The following is an 18,840-nucleotide window of genomic DNA, read 5'->3' on the forward strand; positions in this document are numbered from 1 at the left end:
ATCTCCTCATTATCATCTACCACTATTCGTTAAAACCCTAGGCATCACCTAGATACCATCTCATTCAGGAATGCAGATCTTTAGTTAGGGAGGCACTCCAAAACAGAATGTTAATCTTTTAAATAGGTTTGATGTTAATCTAAAAGTTTGGTGTAAGACAACGTTTGCAGTTAATGAGTTTAAACAGAAATCTTTCCGAAATGAGAGAGCATCAACAATTTATTAATAAATTCCTAACTGAAAATATAAAAATTAGTTTACAGCGTATATTGAACTCGTGGTTACAATGCCTAGACCCGGAACATAAATGGAGAATTTAAACATTGTCCACAATCAAACAATTATGGAGATGGAATTCGGGGACAATGGCGCGTACGTGGCGGAAATACGATACATATTTGGAAAAGGAAGAAGTTATAGACTCGGGACCACTCCTGATCGGACAAAGAGTTCTTCTTGTAGAGTGTGTAAGCTACGTGATAGGCGAGTCTCTTTTAATACATTTAATATATACATTTAGTACTGACCATTTTTGGGAATCAAGTAGCATGTACACGGCGACTGAGTCATCATATAAGTTCAGAGAATGGGTTTAACAGTCATACGTTAGCCAATCATGGCTTTGTATCGGCTACTGTGTTGTGTGACGAACGATGGTTCTTATATACATGATATATAGAGAGAGACAAGCGACATTGCTGGCATGGTAATGAGGAGGCACCAGGGCAATATACTCACCATACCAACACATTATTAACAAAACAACAGTTAGATCGATCCTTCTGATAGACTGTCCAATGTGCAACACGCATATTATTATTATTTTTAATTGCTTTATTGAACTTAGCCTTTTTAATAAAGAGGAAAAAAAGATATTTAAATGTGGATGGGAGAGAATTCGGAATTAGATTCATCCCGAAAACTGCATTATAATCAAATTAAACTTAATTAAACAATGAGAACAAAAGCAATCCTAAATTTTTCGCCTTTTTCAAAAGATGGCAGTTCAGATCAAAATTTTAAGAGATTTTATTTTTTCCCCTAAGTGCTGCATGAAATATTTACAACTACATCTCGTCAAATTTCCACACCTAATTTAAAAAATAAATGAATGCACATTATTCATCAACTAATTCCGTGATACAAAGATGCCATAGCGATAACGTAAACAATTTAAAGAAAAAAGCAATACGACTTAATATGGATTTGTTTTAGTTTTTCCAGATCTACACGTATCCCACAACTAAAATGTGTTACAGATAACCGATATAACAGAATTGGCCACAGTTCTTAAACAATAAGCTTCAGGCTTACTTAGCGAGGTAGGCTCAATGCTTACATTCCAAATGTATTATCTGTAGGCGTATTTAATAGTAATTAACGAGGCGATAACTCGTTATTTTTTCTAACACTAGTTTACATCCTTTCAAGTGGATTGGAATGAGAATACAGATGACTTTAGTCGGGTGAGATATGGTTTCTGCTCTTGGTCCATGGTCTGGTGCCGCCGACTATGGTGACGGTTCAAACCACACACACATACACACACAAAAAAGAAATTTAACTTAGACAGAATCTTTTCAATGTTTGCTCACTAATCAAAAATCGAATGCTTAGATGTGTGTTTAGTATAAGTACAAGTGTAGGTGTGTATATTTATTTGGTGATACGTCAAGATGGGCCCTGAGGATGGCTGAAACTAAGTAGATACTACATTTGTACCAACTGTCAAGAAGATTCTTTGAGTAATACCGACACTAGCCTTATCTACGGCCTTATATATATTTTTTTTTTTGTGGAGGCCTGCTATCTTGTCATAATAGTAAAGTGGTTTTATTTGATCATCTTACCCGTTAAATGGATACGCAGCAAAAGCAGCGTCGTACGGATGGTAGACAGAAGGGTACGGCCATGCCGCTCCTGAAGCTAGTCCATCCTTCACATCAAGGCCGACCCCCTGAAATATACAATACAATTGTTAATTATGGAAATTTTATGAGTTATTCATTACATATTTTATACTTTATGTAATTTGTTTGTTTTTACAATAATTTATTGTTCACGGTTAGCATTTTTTTTTTCAGACGCTTGAAGATTAAATCTAATACAATCTAGAATAAACAAGGAAAATATGATGAATTCATTGGTGCCCAGAGAAAGGGCAGATTGCCCTTTAAGTTCGTCACTCCTTCTGTGGACCAACACTTCTTCATAGAAATTTCCTAAACTCGTTTTGCTGAGAAAATTATTGCGATAAACGTTACAGAATTGTGATGTATACATGAAAATCAGCGAAAACTCAATGTAGTGAAGGACACACTGCAAAGTGGCATTTCTTGTAGAATAATTTCTCAGAACTTAGATCTTCAACGATTCAGTTAATTTCTCAATCAATTTTCATTTTCATTTCAGTCAATTTTGTATTTAGTTTAAGTTCTCCACGGAATCTGATTGTAACTAAGCTTTTTTTTCGCTTTATTTTTTTATATTTTTTAAGGTACATCAATATCTGAGGTATAAAATTCCCGTGTAAATCCCGCTATATCTGTATATATAGACCTGCTTCTCCAGTTCTGGCTCTTAGTTTCTGTAACTCAACCAACCCACATAGCCACGTAAGTTTTAATAATTATAAAGAATTTATTGTATTTTACCGTTTATTTTTGTATTACTGATTTTTACTGTTTTTATATGTTACTGACTCTGTAAATTGCTTTGTATTTGTAATATCCAGGCCCTGAAGAGGACAATATATTTGTCGAAACGTTGGCAAAAAGACGAGTTGTTTTATTTGACCGATTCCTCGCAAATCTTCCAACCTAAGTTTAACAATTTACGGTCACGAAACCTGTATATTCATATTTGAAAACAGTAAAATATTTCTCTGACAGAACTGATTACATTTAATTATTTTTTGTTCCAGATTTTCGAAATACAATATGTAGTTTAGAACCATTAAACCCGGACGCGGTTTCCTCGTGAGCATATTCCCACACAAATTCACAGTTTATTACAATTTAATATTTTCCTTTGAGTTTTTTGTACAGCTCAACTTGAAAATCTTCATAAAATGGAAAGGGTGTGAAACATGTTTTTTCATGCTTGAATCAGCTGTAAATAGTTATTTCTAATAAGTAACCGCGTAAAAACTCACAGCGGGGATTCCCAAGCAGCTGCCACTCCTTCCACCGCTTTTTTTTCTCGTTTTTCCCTTGTTTTCCTCAAAGAGGCTGCGTTCTGATTGGCTACAGCTGGTACTCCCAGGGAAAATGGGCCGTTCATTGTTCACAACTGATTAAATCCATTCTTTTTTAAATAAATCTTAAATTTAAGTGTCAAAGCACTTGGATCAGTCATAGCTTTTTGTATTTATAATAAATTTCCCAAATAATAAAGATTAACACCATTAAACGATAAAGTTTGTTTGGCAATTAATTAATAAATAATTTATTTAAGAAGCCATTTTGATTAACTCCGTGCTCTCCGTGTAAATCGTTGCAATAATTCTGACTCAAATTCAGAAGCAGGCGCTGAATGATAACGGTAAATTTATTTGAATTTTAATTATAAACGGAGTTTTAGAAAAACAATGTACAATTATTTCATCGCATTTCTCCACTTTTATGGAGTTAGTTTCGAGTTGGGCAGTGAACGGCGCAAATAAAAATAAGATACTGGTTTCTTTTTCGAATGTGAAACGGCGAACAGTTTAGAGATTGCATATTTGACTTTTTAAAAGATAGTATCATTTTTTCAAACCCAAGAAGATCAAAAAATTGTGGTTAATACCAACATTCCAAAATGGACGAGGAAATGGAAATGCCGGAAATAAGTGCATTTTTAAAGTTTAAATAAGGGCGTAGTATGTCTATAAAATTATTTTGTAAAATTTTAAATAGTGACAATTTGTACTTAACTTAATATAGTTTGGTTAATCTATATTTGTAAAGAATAAAATACTTCGAAGACCCCACAATATTGAACATAAAAAGCAAGAACTTAGAAATAGAGTACATGAGGAAAAATGCCCCGGTGACACCCACACAGAAGTGCACGACACCTTTCGGGTTAACGCCCATGAAATATTATTTGAAGTCAGTAATAAGAGAGTCTTGAAAGGAGAAATGCTTAAAGAAGAGGACTAGACTTGTTATAATCATAAAAAATGAATAAGGGGAAACCAGGATGAATAGATGAAGTCATTTGCTGCAGTAAGTGAAGGTTGACAGGACGGACAATATGAATTCCGAAGAAGTTTTTGAAAGGAGCCTTACATAGTTAATCAGGAGTACGGATGTCTATTTACAAGTAGTGGGCAAAGTATTTTGGAGACCGGTGGTAACCACCATTAGAAATTAACTGTAGTAAAGTTATTAATAATTAGAGGTGACATAGCCGGCATGTACATAGAACCTTATATACCTTATAGATCCATTAATAATATTTCAGTATTGTATGGGAGAGTGGCCTTCATTCTGGGATGAACTTGTTTAGTGCCGACTGTCCAGCCTAGAGCTCACAGCGTTATCTTTATAGAGCGCAGTGTCTGCTTGACGTGGCTTTCTTTAAGAAGTGCCTTCTAATGAAGTACTTTGTTGGCCTCAAACCTGGAGGAAAATGCCCCGCGCCTATACATCAGAATAGAAGTCATAACACAATAACGCTGACATAGCTACTACCATAGTAGCCTTAGCCATTCTTTACTCTACATAAATCATAATAAATTGTACAACTAACATAATTTACAAGAAATTATTGGTTGCTCCAATTATATGCGATGAATCGCTTTATATTAATGTTATTACAACCAGAATTTCTTAAAGATTCACACGTTTACAACTTAATCGTGATTTATACGATCATTACATTAATTCCAGTAACACCGTTCGTGTAACATTTATACCCAGTGATGTAGCTGTTCTTTTTCTAAAATATTAGACAAATATAAGTTGCAGATTATATTATAATTACAAGTGAACTCAATTCTTTCGTGCAATTAACATCTAACCAAAAGTTGGAAAAAAATACCCTTTAAATAAACCTAATTGATTATTTGAAGCTATTATTTTAACGAATTTAAAGACTTTTAACTTTTTTCGGGCGCGGCAGGCCTAAGTGATACAAAGTGCCCGTTTTGTTGGCTCATCTGCACAGCAGCTCTGATTCGATCTCACAATCGTTTCTTATTTCTCTTTCCTCTTTATCACAATAAGTTTAGGTTTTGCTTAGCAGCGCCCAGTGTGAAGATAAGTTTATTTTGATCAATTTATACACAGCGTCTGTTAATACGAGGGTCGTTTGAAAAGTCCGTGCAAAGTCAGAGAGATAGCACCACTGGCGCGTATCGAGGTTATGTTTAGTTAGTAGCATCTCTTGGGAGAACACACACCAAGTTTCAGCCAGATCGGTCTATTTCTTTGTGTTTGGCATTCGTTTGAATCGAGGAAGTCGAGTGATTTTCAAAAAATGGACGAAAAAGAATTTCGTGTGTTGATTAAACACTACTTTATGAAAGGCAAAACGCCTCAGGAGACTAAAGAGAAACTTGATAAACATTATGGTGACTCTGCACCTTCGATTAGAACAGTTTATAAGTGGTTTCAAAATTTTCGGAGTGGCCATATGGGCACAAGTGACGCTGAACGTTCTGGACGCCCTGTTGAGGTTACTACTCCAGAAATCATTGATAAAATCCATGATATGGTGATGGATGACAGAAGAGTGAAGGTGCGTGAGATTGCTAGTGCTGTGGGCATCTCGAATGACGGGTACATAATATTTTGCATCAACATTTGGACATGACAAAGCTATCCGCAAGATGGGTGCCGCGATTGCTCACGCTTGACCAAAAAGGAAATCGTGTGTTGCAAGGACGGTTTGCAGCTGTTCCAGAAGAATCCGCAGAACTTTAAGCGTCGGTTCGTCACTGTGGATGAAACATGGATACATCACTACACTCCTGAGACCAAAGAACAATCTAAACAATGGGTTACCAAGGGGGAATCTGCGCCAAGAAAGGCCGGAAAGATTATGGCGACTGTCTTTTGGGATTCGCAAGGAATAATCCTCATCGACTATCTGGAAAAGGGTAAAACTATTACAGGTGCATATTATTCATCGTTATTGGACCGTTTGAAAACCGAACTGCAAGAAAAACGCCCACAAAAAAGTCCTTTTCCATCACGACAACGCACCAGCTCATACCTCAGCAGTTGTGGTCGCAAAATTAATGGAAATAGAGTTCCAACTCGTTTCACATCCCCCCTATTCTCCAGACTTGGCTCCCTCGGACTACTATTTGTTCCCCAATATGAAGAAATGGCTGGCGGGAAAAAGATTTTATTCAAACGAGGAGGTGATTGCAGAAACGAATGGCTATTTTTCAGACTTGGACAAATCCTATTATTCGGAAGGGATCAACAAACTAGAGCAGCGTTGGACGAAGTGTATAAGCCTAAAAGGAGACTATGTTGAAAAATAAAAAAGGTTTACCCCAAAAAATTAAGTAGTTTTTATTTTTGCACGGACTTTTCAAACGACCCTCGTATTAGTTTAAAATAATGTTTGTTTTTTTTAAACTTTTTAGTAAATACTACTGCTCATTTTAAACATGTAAAATGCATGAATGACAAGAAGTGCAACAAGTCTGTGCGCTTTTGCATATTGAAAGTTTTTTTGTTGCATCTACGCTAAGAATTGCTAGAACATAAAACACAAATAACATGAATCAAATTGTGCTCGTCAGGACTTATTTGATAGAAGTTTTATTAGGAATACTAATGTTTATATTTAAATTAATAAATTTTTGAATTATATTAATTAAAGTATTGCCAATTTTTTTCAGGTGGGTTTTACGACGAACTGCCAACACGACAGGGTCCTAGACGGAGGCAGATAGCTAATATACTTTACTATAATTTTCTTCTACTAACCATTAAATAAAATCCAAAGCCTGAGACCGGGAATCGAACCCATTACCAATAATACATATATTATTTCCCCGCTATTAACCGCTCGGCTACCGTGGCAACTATTATACTCGTAGTTTGTGTTATTTTTGGTGGGTGTACCTTTTATATTTATACGTCGAATAAAATGATTAAAATTGAGAATGGAACTGTTGATGTAAAAAAAAATTCTTCTGAGTTATATATAAATAAAAAGCAGAATAATGTTTGTTCACTTTGATATCCGTCCATAAATACTAACGAATTTTTGCGTGAAAGAGGATCATTTTTCTAATATTACAGCTTTGTCTTTCAATTTTACAACTGTTAATATAAAAAAATTTATAAAATGTTGTTAAGAGCTTCATAGATCGGTTGTCCATTTAGGGAAATCATGATTAGTTTGCAAACGGAGATTTGAAAAATTGAATTTCAGTATCACAGCATTCTACTTCAGAAAATATGCTTATTTTTGTAAATCAATCATCTTTGAAAAATTCATTTTCTCCTGCAATATCGATTGTTAAACTATTGGTTATTAATTTTTTAGATTTTGTTTTATCCGAAAAGTACTAAACAAACAACTATATACATCTTTAAAATCTAAAGCATTAAACAAAATAAAATGGAGAGAAATATTAAATATAGCACATTTATAACACACGACTGATCACCCTCGTTGGATCAAGTCAACATTTCCGTTAGATCTTATTTCTTTCCACATTTCAAAGTCATTTTGTACAGTTATGAATTAATATTTTTTCTGCAACCATGTAGGGAAGTTCTCATTACTCAATTAAAATCAGCTGTGTAATGCCCAACTTCCCACACTAGTGGGGGAAATTCCCATTAGTGTCACTTTCCGCACAAGTGAGTGGAAAAACTTTATTGTGCTTCCTTGATATAAGAAGTTTTGTTATTAACATAAATATTTTCTGTAAAACTCTAATAAGCTTATTTAAATTTATTTTATTTAAATAATTAAAAAACGAATATTAAAAAATAAAATAAAAATTGAAAGGAATATAGAAATAAAAATAATACTTTAATAAATAATTAGATATTTTTAATTATAACAGTTAAAAAGGTTATAGTGTTACCTTATAGAAATTTACAATGGATTCTAGTGATGCCTGTTTAGAAAACACTCCTCCATCAATAAAGGAAACAGCAGAAAATGTAATAAGTAATGTAAATACGTAAGTAATGTAAATAATTGTAATATAACAATAAATGTTTATAATAAATAAATTACTTTTTGTAGACTGTAAAAATGAAATTTTTAATTTTATTAGTTAATAAATGGTTGCAGAAAAAATATAATATTTAACTCTAGTGTAAAGTATTTTCCTCACACTCGGCAATTTGCACTTGCACTCGCATCGCTTCGCTCGCTCGTGCGTGCAAACCCTGCCTCGCGTGAGGAAAAGTACTACTTTCCACACTTGTTAAATAAATAACTATAGTTCTTTATTCTGGAATAAATAAAATTTTACGAATAATTATATTCACATTAGATAGCTTTATCCAAACTAAATTGGCCCTAGCATTACTAAGTCAACTCTAGCATTATTATTATTCCTAGAAACGATTGTTATGTTTAATGTTAATGATGAAGAATACAAAAACCACTCTCACAACTAGAGTTTGCTCCTACTCTTTCGGATTTGTTAGAATAAATTATAACATGACAGAAGGTTCTGGATAAAAAAAAGCCATATTTTAGAAATTGATAGGAAACATTTGATATTATTGAAAAAGAGAGTATTGTACACTGAGAGATCGAAAATAGAAATGATTTTTGAATAATAGTTTTACTGCTTAATTGCAAATGGTTGTTATTATATAAGCGAACTTTGTTTGATCTTGAAACAAATTAGGGTGACATTTTAACATTTTATTGAAGCCATATTTAGTAACATCTGGTGGCAGGTGATTGGTACATGTTTTTGGTATGCATTTTTTTGTATAACTTTATTATGTATAAAATTATCATTTTTCCGTTATTACATTTTTTACATCATTATCCCAAATTTTATTATTGAATTATTGTTTTACTAATGGTGATTTGTTACTGTTTTTATTTTACATTTAACTTGCGGCCAAGTTCTTTTCGAGGTGTAGTTTTCGTTTGGCCTTCAGCGTGATCACCTGTTAAGTTTTCAAAGTATTTTCAATTAATTTTATTCATCTGACCTGCATCTGAAATGCAGAGTGAATTTCACATTTATTATTTAATTTGAGACAATTTCAGTGCCCAGGATCATCATCCTGCATGATCGTCTTTTTGACATGTTTCAATTTATCTGAAACCATACTTTTGTGGCCAACGCATGATGAATACAAGTTAAGTCTACCTGAACTTAACAGGTTAACTTCCTGAACATCATCGGATTACTGGATAATCGTCTGCTTACATTCCGTCATCTTACTAATCATCACTTTGATTTTTTTTCTGAGCTAAGAGAACGTGGAGTGGAGAATTGTTAGATTTACCCTTCTTCTGGCCAAGGGTGGTCTTTTATTCCCTGCACTGTAGACATAGTTTGCTCTATAACTTTCATGTATTCTTCAGAGCTTTAATTATTTTAGTTAAATATTTTCATCACTCCTGGTCATTCTCTTCAATTTGGTCCTTCACATTTATCGCCTTCATCTTCACTGAACCAACGAGCCTATTGGACTCTTTCATGATTCCATTACCTCGAGAAGAATTCATTACCATCTTATACGATTAAAGGCAGTAGCCAGCTTGAGCTGTGTTTTCTTCAATTCAACTATTATTACAGAAACTACACTTTTATTCCTCTTAAAACCACTGTTAAGGCTAATTAGGCAACTATTGGAGGAATAATAAATATTCTTTTTTAAACCAAATTTTAACACTATTTACCAATACGTTTTTATCCAAGTATGGTCCATTTACTTTAAGTTATCCTTTTATAAGAAAACTATAGTTGTTTAAATCTGTATTATTGACCTTACCATTAAGCACACAGGGTTATTTATCTTGTGACTAAAGCGAGACAGCATCAAAAGCTTCATCTTTCACAATAGAGTGGTATTAAAAAGGCAGTGTAAGAGATAAAGAAACTCGGAACTGGTAATCCTGTTGGGTCGCTTCAGAGATTTTTATAATGTATACATATCTTATTTATTGCGGCCAGATATAATACCCACTCGCTCTCGGCACTTTTTTGTCCGCCTAATGTTGAATTCCAGGAGCAGAGAAATCCTCTTGTAATGGATATAACAGTCAGTGGAGGACACATGTATTAACAATATATCAGTGAAGCCGAGTATTATATACTTAACTAGAAATACAACACAGCACACTTTATACAACTGAAATTAACATAAGTTGTTATTCACATTGTAACAGGTTTGTGTTAAATACCTGATTATCCCTTTACCTTATACATAAATGGAGGACAATTGTTTGTAATATACAATAATAAAAATGTTAATATAACCACAACTTAGTGTTATAACCTTAAGCTGCCAGTTAATGCAGTTAGTTATTAGTATAATGCTTAAGTTACTAATATTGATTATATTGTGCGCTTATCTATTAACTTTAATAGATTGTAATGGAAATTTCTTTTTGCAACATTTATTACGGGGAATTAAATTTATTCATTTATGTATTGTTCAATATGATGTGTATTTTAGAAAAGACTGTAGGCTATCAATTTTGATTTCCGGTCAAACAGGTTCCCCCCCTCAAAAAATACAAAGATGAAAAACATTCCTATCACGATTTCTAAATGCAAAATTTTCTTGAGCTCAAAATTCTTAAATATAACGCCAGCGAAAAGTTTTTTTCGGAGCAAGTGGAAGACATTTTGAAATGACAATGCTGACACAATAAACTCTTGTTGCCATAACTTCTCCAAAATGAAAGATTTAAATTTCAAATAATTTACAAAAGATAATAAAGAGTCAAGTACGTGCTTGAGAGGGAGTTTGAAGCACGGGAAAACAGAACGGGAAATCAGTCAAGTAATTACTTAAATAATGGCGAACAATTATTTCCTTAAATAAATAACAGAATAGCTGGAGGTTTTAGGGAAACCGCAATCATTAAATACGAAATATTCTAATTCCCGTACTAACTTTACACCTCTTTACCGATTTAGTTACGGGCTGGATAACCTTATTCCAGCAGCATCAGTAGCAGATATCTCCGCTAGGTAACAGGGCTAAGTCTTTCCCAAGGGGATCTTTCCCTGTGCTACGGCTCAGGTTAGATGTAACGGACACGGCTATATCGATTTGGTAGACCTTTCCATCCGCATATCCCTAAGAAAAATCGGGGCAGCAACGTAGTTTCTGGATGACCAGACGTAAATTTTTTTTTTAAAAAAAAATCTATTTAACGTATATTTTGCAATGATAGTGGAACCAAATTTTGCCTTTCTTTAAAGGCATTATCATGGCGTGCCGTTGTTACACTTAAATCCATTTTATGCCTTCATTACTGACTCATCTGTAAGATTGGTTTCACATACACTGACATTCTCTTTCATTTCTCCTTATAATAATAGTTCATAATAGTGTCAGTAACGAAAGAACACTTCCCGGTGGAGGGCAGAGCACTAAAAAAGTTTCGGACGCCAATTACCTCAAACATTGACGCGCTTTAAATAAATAAATAAGAATAATAAGCGCAAGCCCTTAGGGAGGAGATTAGCCCAGTGGCATCAGACCTCGAGTTCGAGTCCTGCGGCCAGCCCTTAAATTTACCTAGGAACCTCATACAGAGATCAGGGAATAGATTAGCTTATAATAATTATCGTTATTTTACTATAATTTTTCCAACAAACCTCTGTTATGACAAGAGTGTTTTTTTGAAAACGAATTTCACCGACCTGGTTATGACAGCATTCATTACGCAATTATTGTTCTCATAATTATTAAAAATATCCAAAAAAATAAAAGAATCTCATGATTTTTCTGGCGCAAAACAGTTTCCTAATTATTCTGAACGTTTTTTTGTTTTGTTTTTAATTTAAGGCGCGTCATCATTAAAGGTCATTGGCGCCCGGGGCATTTTTTCTCTCCGTCTTTGCACAGAATCCTCTCGTTGTAGACAACATTGCCTATCATCGGGCATTGTGTGAGCAGTTAGAAGCTCCTAGGCAGAGTAAATCTATCGGCCAGCAGCTAGATTCGATCCTATTTGGGAGATATTACGTAGCATTGTATCGTATGAATGTAATGAAATATTTATGATCATTGGATAATTTCTGTTTTTAATATTGGTATTTCCGGCGAACTCAAATTCTAACATCAGCACGATCGCAAAAACTTCTTTTAGAAAGTAAGAATATAGCGAAATTTGATTAAACAATAAAATAATATATACCTATAATTTAAAATTTTATAATCTTAAGAAGAAGCATTTCAAACAGTTTGTGACGTGTAAGTTCTAAACATGATTAATCTAGTAATAAGTTTCATGACGTCACGTAATCAAAGGCTATGCAACAGGTGAACTAACTATTTATTGCACTTCAACTCCCATTAACCTGTACCTATCCGTTCACTGGGCTATTTACCAATGAATTTATCACTAACCTCCTTCTGGCTACATGATGTTCATTTGGTAGGGATTTGGATAGTATGGTAATCGATTAGAAATTCGATTTGATTTGTTACAAGGAGGAATAACATGGGATTGGTTTTGAAAAAAATCTGGTTACAATGTAACTCTTTCCGTGAACTGCTTTAAAACGTTTTTTTCTCGAAAAATGATTGATGTTATAAATCTATCAGTATGATTCATCCCTAACAGTACACAAGAGATAGGACCGTAAATTGCAGTAAAATGATACTCAAGTGGTAATCTAACTACCCATCTACCCCAAAGTACCCGTAATCGTTTCAAATGTAAGTTGTAGATTGTAAATGTAGATTGTTCCCCATAGGGAGACGTGGACTAGCCACTTCTTCACGGTACCTGCGAGTATCCTAGCCTAACAACATGAACATGAGCAACATATACTGTTACACACCACAATGTATTTACACAGTACACATAGGGCATAGTCATCTGTACAAGGTGGGGGCTTATTAGCTCGGAACCGTTGTGCAGATTGTGTCAGGATGAGGAGGAAACGGCCTCTCACTCGCTGGATTGCGCTATGAAATCTTTGGAACTTTGAGGTCAAAGGAGGTAGTAGTGGAAAAAGAACTAGTAGGGAAAGTCCTCAACCTCTTTGGTAGGGGAGGTTTCATCTATTAGAACCAAAGGGGAAGGCACAATAAGCCTCTTTTAGCTGCAGGGCAGTGGGGCACAGGTCCCGTCCCGATAATCTAATCTAATCTAAATGTAGTTTGTAGTTGTAGATTGCTCCGTTTCTGAACAGTTTAAATAAAATCCTTGGAGTCGTTTTCAAGAGAATCTTCAAATGCTTGAAAACTCAATTAAATAAGTTTTTTTTTTTAATTCAAAAAATTAACTTCGAATTTGATTATTATTGCTATATAAGTAGCAAGAACAGTACAATAAACTGTATAGATAGTAATGGTGTACTTTAAAGGAATACCTAGCCAACTCCCCTTTTTAGAAGTAAAGTAAAAGTAAGTAAAGTAAAGTAATCGCCTATTTTTTCAGGCAAGGCTTAACGTCCAACTACCAATAAGGTGACGTGGACGGAGGCAACTAGCAAACATACTTTACTGTAAATTTCTTTTATTAACCATTAAATAAAATCCAAGGCCTAAGACCGGGAATCGAACCCAGTACCATAAAGCATATTAGCTTCGCAGGTCTCGCCTTTCAACCGCTCGGTTACCGAGGCGCCCCCTTTTTAGAAGTAACTTAATACAATTTTTCTGAAAAATGTTGCAAATAAAAGTTTAGGTCAACATATTTTACTTTTAATGCACTAATTTTGAAGAAAATCGTAGAAGCAACTTTCGGAAAATCTAAAATACTGAAAACTTGACTTAGTAAAGTGCTATTTTCAGTAAAGTGGTTTTGACCCAAAAACCTTAATGTGGCGGATTTTTGATTTCTGAGTTACGGTAGAGTTACGACATACATGCACAGACAAAAACACACAATTACAGATTCCACTTTCTTAAATACACTTTTTTGTATTCATGGGTTCTCAAAATGAGTATTCCCGGCGGTCATTCTTATTTCCAAATCTGCTGGAAACCTTCACCTATTGACATTCAGACCAAAAGAAAATAGACCATTGCCCAAATCATTAGATCATAATATTTAGAGAGGCTGTGGTCTGGTCCGCAGGTATTTTTCTAGCCTGTCAATACGCACCTCAATACTGCTGAGCCCTTCAGGGAATGAAGGTACGAGCGACTACCTTGGGTTAGCATATCAATAGGCTAACTCCGGCCTACTCACTCAAAATACGTATTCCATACTTTCCAGTCGACTACATTCCGTATTCAAAGATCGGCACATGATAAAAATCACAGTAGATCAAAGAGTAGATTTGGATTTACAATCTCCTTCATTTCTAGATCTACTTATAGGTCTACCAGATCTTAGTGGTCAAGAACGTCGTAAGAAACGCTACTTTCTCCAACTGCAATTAAAAATAATATTAATTAACAATTTTCCTTGACGCGAGCACAAAGTCTAATGTAGATAAGCTGGTTGCACTATGGCTCCTCACGTGACAAGTTAGTATAGCCTCAAGAATAGCAGCAGAATCAGGCAGAGAAATAGGAACTGAAATAGGTATTTAGAAATTGACAACCATTTCAATATTTGGAGTATTGTTGCTGCTGGCTGGTACGTAATTCAAGAATAGAGAAGGCAATTGCCCAACACAACATTACGGTTTTTCTGGGTAGCAAGCTTCACAAAGAAGGCAATAAAACCAGATTGCGTAAGTACGAAGACATCGCCAGGAGAAAGAAGTGATAATTCAAATGTTAAGCACGCTGTTACACTGCCAGTTTGATTAGCCCTTAAAGTTATATACTTGGTTCTATATTTTATAAGAGTAAACTGCTCGTATTATTCTAGATAATTAGTTATTTCAAAATTTTCTTAGGGATTACAATCTTAAGTCTTTCGTCAATAAGTTCATACTCTAAATAAATGATCCTCTCTTGCGCACTACCTGGCTGTTCTACAATTCTACGACCAATCATACAGCCACACGATCCTCTACCTCCTAACTTAACGCCAATTTCTTCTCTACTACTCTAAATATCGTTTGCTCGGTAGTACTTGTAAGCAACAATAACATCAAGATATCACAGTAACAGCGTTAGGCCAGTATGTTAGCGAAGTTTTCATCATTGTCTAGCACCATCATACAGGAAATCATCAAGTCAACCAGAAATAGCTCTCAACTAACTCGGTCAATGACCAGAGACTGAAACAGACAACTAAAATAACAATTTCTTCCCTTTTCTAACCAATTCCTGCATAATTGGTGCATAATGTTTATTATTTTTACATTTTTTTACACAAAAATAATATATATATATATTTTCCACACTCCAAAATAATTTATGCAACTATACTAACAAACTGCATGTGTATAAGTGGATATGAAATTATAACATTAAATGAATAATTATATAGCTTGTTTATGATAATGAGTTACATATTAACTAGATAATGGTGCCATCATGTACCTGTTGCTTCTGAGCTTCACAACAACTACTTAATTTTGTTAATAAAACAACTCAAGTTAATTTATCAAATAATATCCTATTTTAGAAAGTTTTTTTTCTTTACCATTTTGCCAATTTACTGCTCAATACTACTACTTTTTCTTACTATTGTAAGCTGAAGTATTACGATTCAAAAGTACTCAGCGATCTGTGGTTTTGGTATTATTCTTATCACATACAGTTAGGTACACACTTACTGACTCGACTGTGTAAGAATCACTTTTCTGCCTTCAAGAGAAATAGGTTTTCTGGTGTAAATCTGAAAGGTAATATCATAAAGTGATAATTTTTCCAGTTATTTTGAGCAGATTAAATGACTACCGTATTTCCATGATAATTTTCCGATCGCGCTAAGCCCACGAGTGAGAAACAAAGCAAGAGTATCAATAGGATGAAAAAATATAGTCATTTCAGTCGTGATACATTTATTCTGCCGAGCTTTCGACCTAGGGACTAGGTCATCTTCAGGGCTGTGGAACATATTTACAGATTGTTAACAATATGTTCCACAACTCTGAAGATGACCTAGTCCCTAGGTCGAAAGCTCGGCAGAATAAATGTATCACGACTGAAATGGCAATTATTTTTTCATCCTATTTAAACTATGAATCAGTCACCAAAAATAATGATCAGCAAAGCAAGAATAAATAATTTACTCAAAATTACGGGAGAAAATTTGTTGCATTGTATTTAATTGGATAATTGCAGGAAGAAAAATACTTATTAAATTGGGAACGTTTGGCTAAACGATGCTTTTGGTTATAGCAAGTACATATTTATTGCATGAATTTATTTATGTGTAATTCAAATATTACCTAATAAATTGTCAGTTATTATTATAAATTAAAGCTTTATATTTGTACTATAATCTAGTGTAGTATCAGCTGATTAGTAGCCATATTGGACGAGCTGGTTTATGCACCAAACACCTGATTGGTTGAAATCATTGAAATGGTGCAAGTTGATTGGACGATTGAGTTCATGAAAACATCAGCTTGATCACAATACTTCCTCTTACGAGGGACAAGAAAAAGACAAAGTAAAGCAGATAATAAATTTAAAGAAATGTTAAGGAGTGCGGCTTCAGTTTACCACAGCTCTAGGTCAGTCTTATTGTAAAACTACAGCGTCTAGACGTATTCCAACAATTGACTGCAACAACTGCTAACATCCAAGCGTTGTATTCGATTCTAATCAGAAGTCTTCTAGCACGTAGGCAGCCGCCTTCCGGTGTTGTCAAAGAACCGTAATGTCATCCTTTTTAGGGAATAGAAATACCTGCTTCAGAACACCAACACGCATGCGCACATAAACTTCCTGTTTCTACAACTTCACCTGTCCACCACTGATTTTAATGTTTTCTAGTTAAAAATCAAAAATGTTTTGTAGTTGTTTTTTAGATTTTTGCGCTTTGATCGTTTGTAGTACTTGAAATAAGAAATTTAATCATGCATATTTTCTGTAAAGTTGGAAAATGTTTCTTTTTCTCGTTTAACATTCAAAAATTGCTCTTATGATTAGAATCCGGACTTACTCATCTTGAAAGCGGAAATTAAGATATTCTTGCCTCAATTTCTGCTACAAAAATAAAGTAATTTAGCGTCAGATTTGATTCATTACAAGGAAATATTCAAAGTTTTATTAGGCGCCACGGTAGCCGAGCGATTAGAGGCGAGACCTGCGAAGCTAATATGTATTGTGGTACTGGGTTCGATTCCAGGTCTTAGGCCTTGGATTTTATTTAATGGTTAATAAAAGAAATTTACAGTAAAGTATGTTTGCTAGTCGCCTCCGTCCACGACACCTAATTGGTAGTTGGACGTTAAGCCCCGCCTGAAAAAATAGGCTTTACTTTACTTTACTTATTCAAAGTTTTACTTTAGATTTTTTTTTTCTTTCTTCTATTTGTGACAAATTTTTGAGATTAAATTCATTCCGGAAAATTAATTTCAATCAACTAGGGCAGGGGGCGGCAACCTCCGGCTCTTTTATCCAAATTGAGTGGCTCTTCAGCCTGTCCAAAATAAATTGTATATTTCAATTTTATTGAAACAAATGAAAATTTCATTTATTAAAGTAAAGATATTTTTTTCATAAAGAATTTTGAATGTGATTGGTTAGAAATTGAATAGAATTATATTAAAATACAGTACGTAATTATAAAAGACTTCCGCCATTTCCATTCAAACACTGGTTAAGTTATTATTTATTTGTTTATTTACTTTGCAATATGTGAAAATAAATATATAAAACATTTAAATGTTATTGAATATCATAAAATAATAATTTGTGAATACAAATAATGATCTACTAGAGCTTTTTACTCTATCATCCTTGCGGCACTTGGTAAGATTTATTAAAATTATTTAAGGAGAAATGGCTCCCTACTCGAGATAGGTTGCCGACCCCTGAACTGGGAAGTTGGCAGAGGTACTTAATACATCACAATCAACTGTGTGTTGCCAGCTACCAAAATTGGAGAAAGTTTGCAAATTAGGAGTTTGGGTTTCTTATAAATCTTAGTGAGCAGAATAATGCAGATGAGAGGACAATTTCCTCTTTCAGCAAAGAAAGAGCTTTTCTAAGGCTGCACAGTGACAGGAAGTGAAAAATGGATTCGTTACAAAAAAAAAATACATTCGAAAAATAGAGAAGCTTGATGAAGATCAATTATCTTTTCCAGAAACGAAGATAAACGATGGCGGAAAAAATATTATATTGTGTGCGGTGGGATGGACGCAGCATAATCGACTACGAGTTGTTAAATCAGAATGAAACAATTATTGCAGATAGATATGTTCAACAAAGAATTCAAGAGAAAACTATGAGAAAACCGTTCTGCTCTTATTAATTGCAAAAAATGACTCAAGAGAAAGTTCTGGAAGTTGACTTTGGTCAGTTTTATCAAATCCCCCTTGACCTCAGGGAACTTGCCTTAACTCACTACTACCTTCTCTGTTCCTCAACAGAACTTTCTGAATGGGAAATACTGCTGTACTCAACAGAATTTCAATGCAGTTGTTGAAGATGTCGTCAAACCGACAACGTTTTATGAGGTAGGAATTGATCAGTTGTGAGTTAAAAGGAAAAAAGTTATCTTTAATGAGGGATGCGCGACAGTTTTTTTTTTGTTACTTTAACATTTTATTAAAATGAAATGAATGCTTAACAAAACTTAGGAAATTATTTAAGGCTCAGCCTTATTTTTTCGTTAAGTTTTTGAAAGTTC

The 18,840-nt window shown here is 34.2% G+C and overlaps 1 protein-coding gene across 2 annotated transcripts in view; it reads right to left on the minus strand.

Moving 5' to 3' along the window:
- Positions 1-18,840, minus strand: part of mirr (iroquois-class homeodomain protein mirror) — a 162,793-nt gene that overhangs the window by 68,296 nt on the left and 75,657 nt on the right. For both annotated transcript variants that reach the window (XM_074118925.1, XM_074118923.1), the window contains exon 3: positions 1,851-1,957. In XM_074118925.1, coding sequence (XP_073975026.1) covers positions 1,851-1,957 — 107 coding nt within the window. The remainder of the gene's footprint in view (positions 1-1,850; positions 1,958-18,840) is intronic.

The sequence above is a fragment of the Rhodnius prolixus genome, unplaced genomic scaffold (genome assembly GCF_049639745.1).
Source record: "Rhodnius prolixus isolate KJV_2025 unplaced genomic scaffold, Rpr scaffold_2, whole genome shotgun sequence".
NCBI lineage: Eukaryota > Metazoa > Arthropoda > Insecta > Hemiptera > Reduviidae > Rhodnius > Rhodnius prolixus.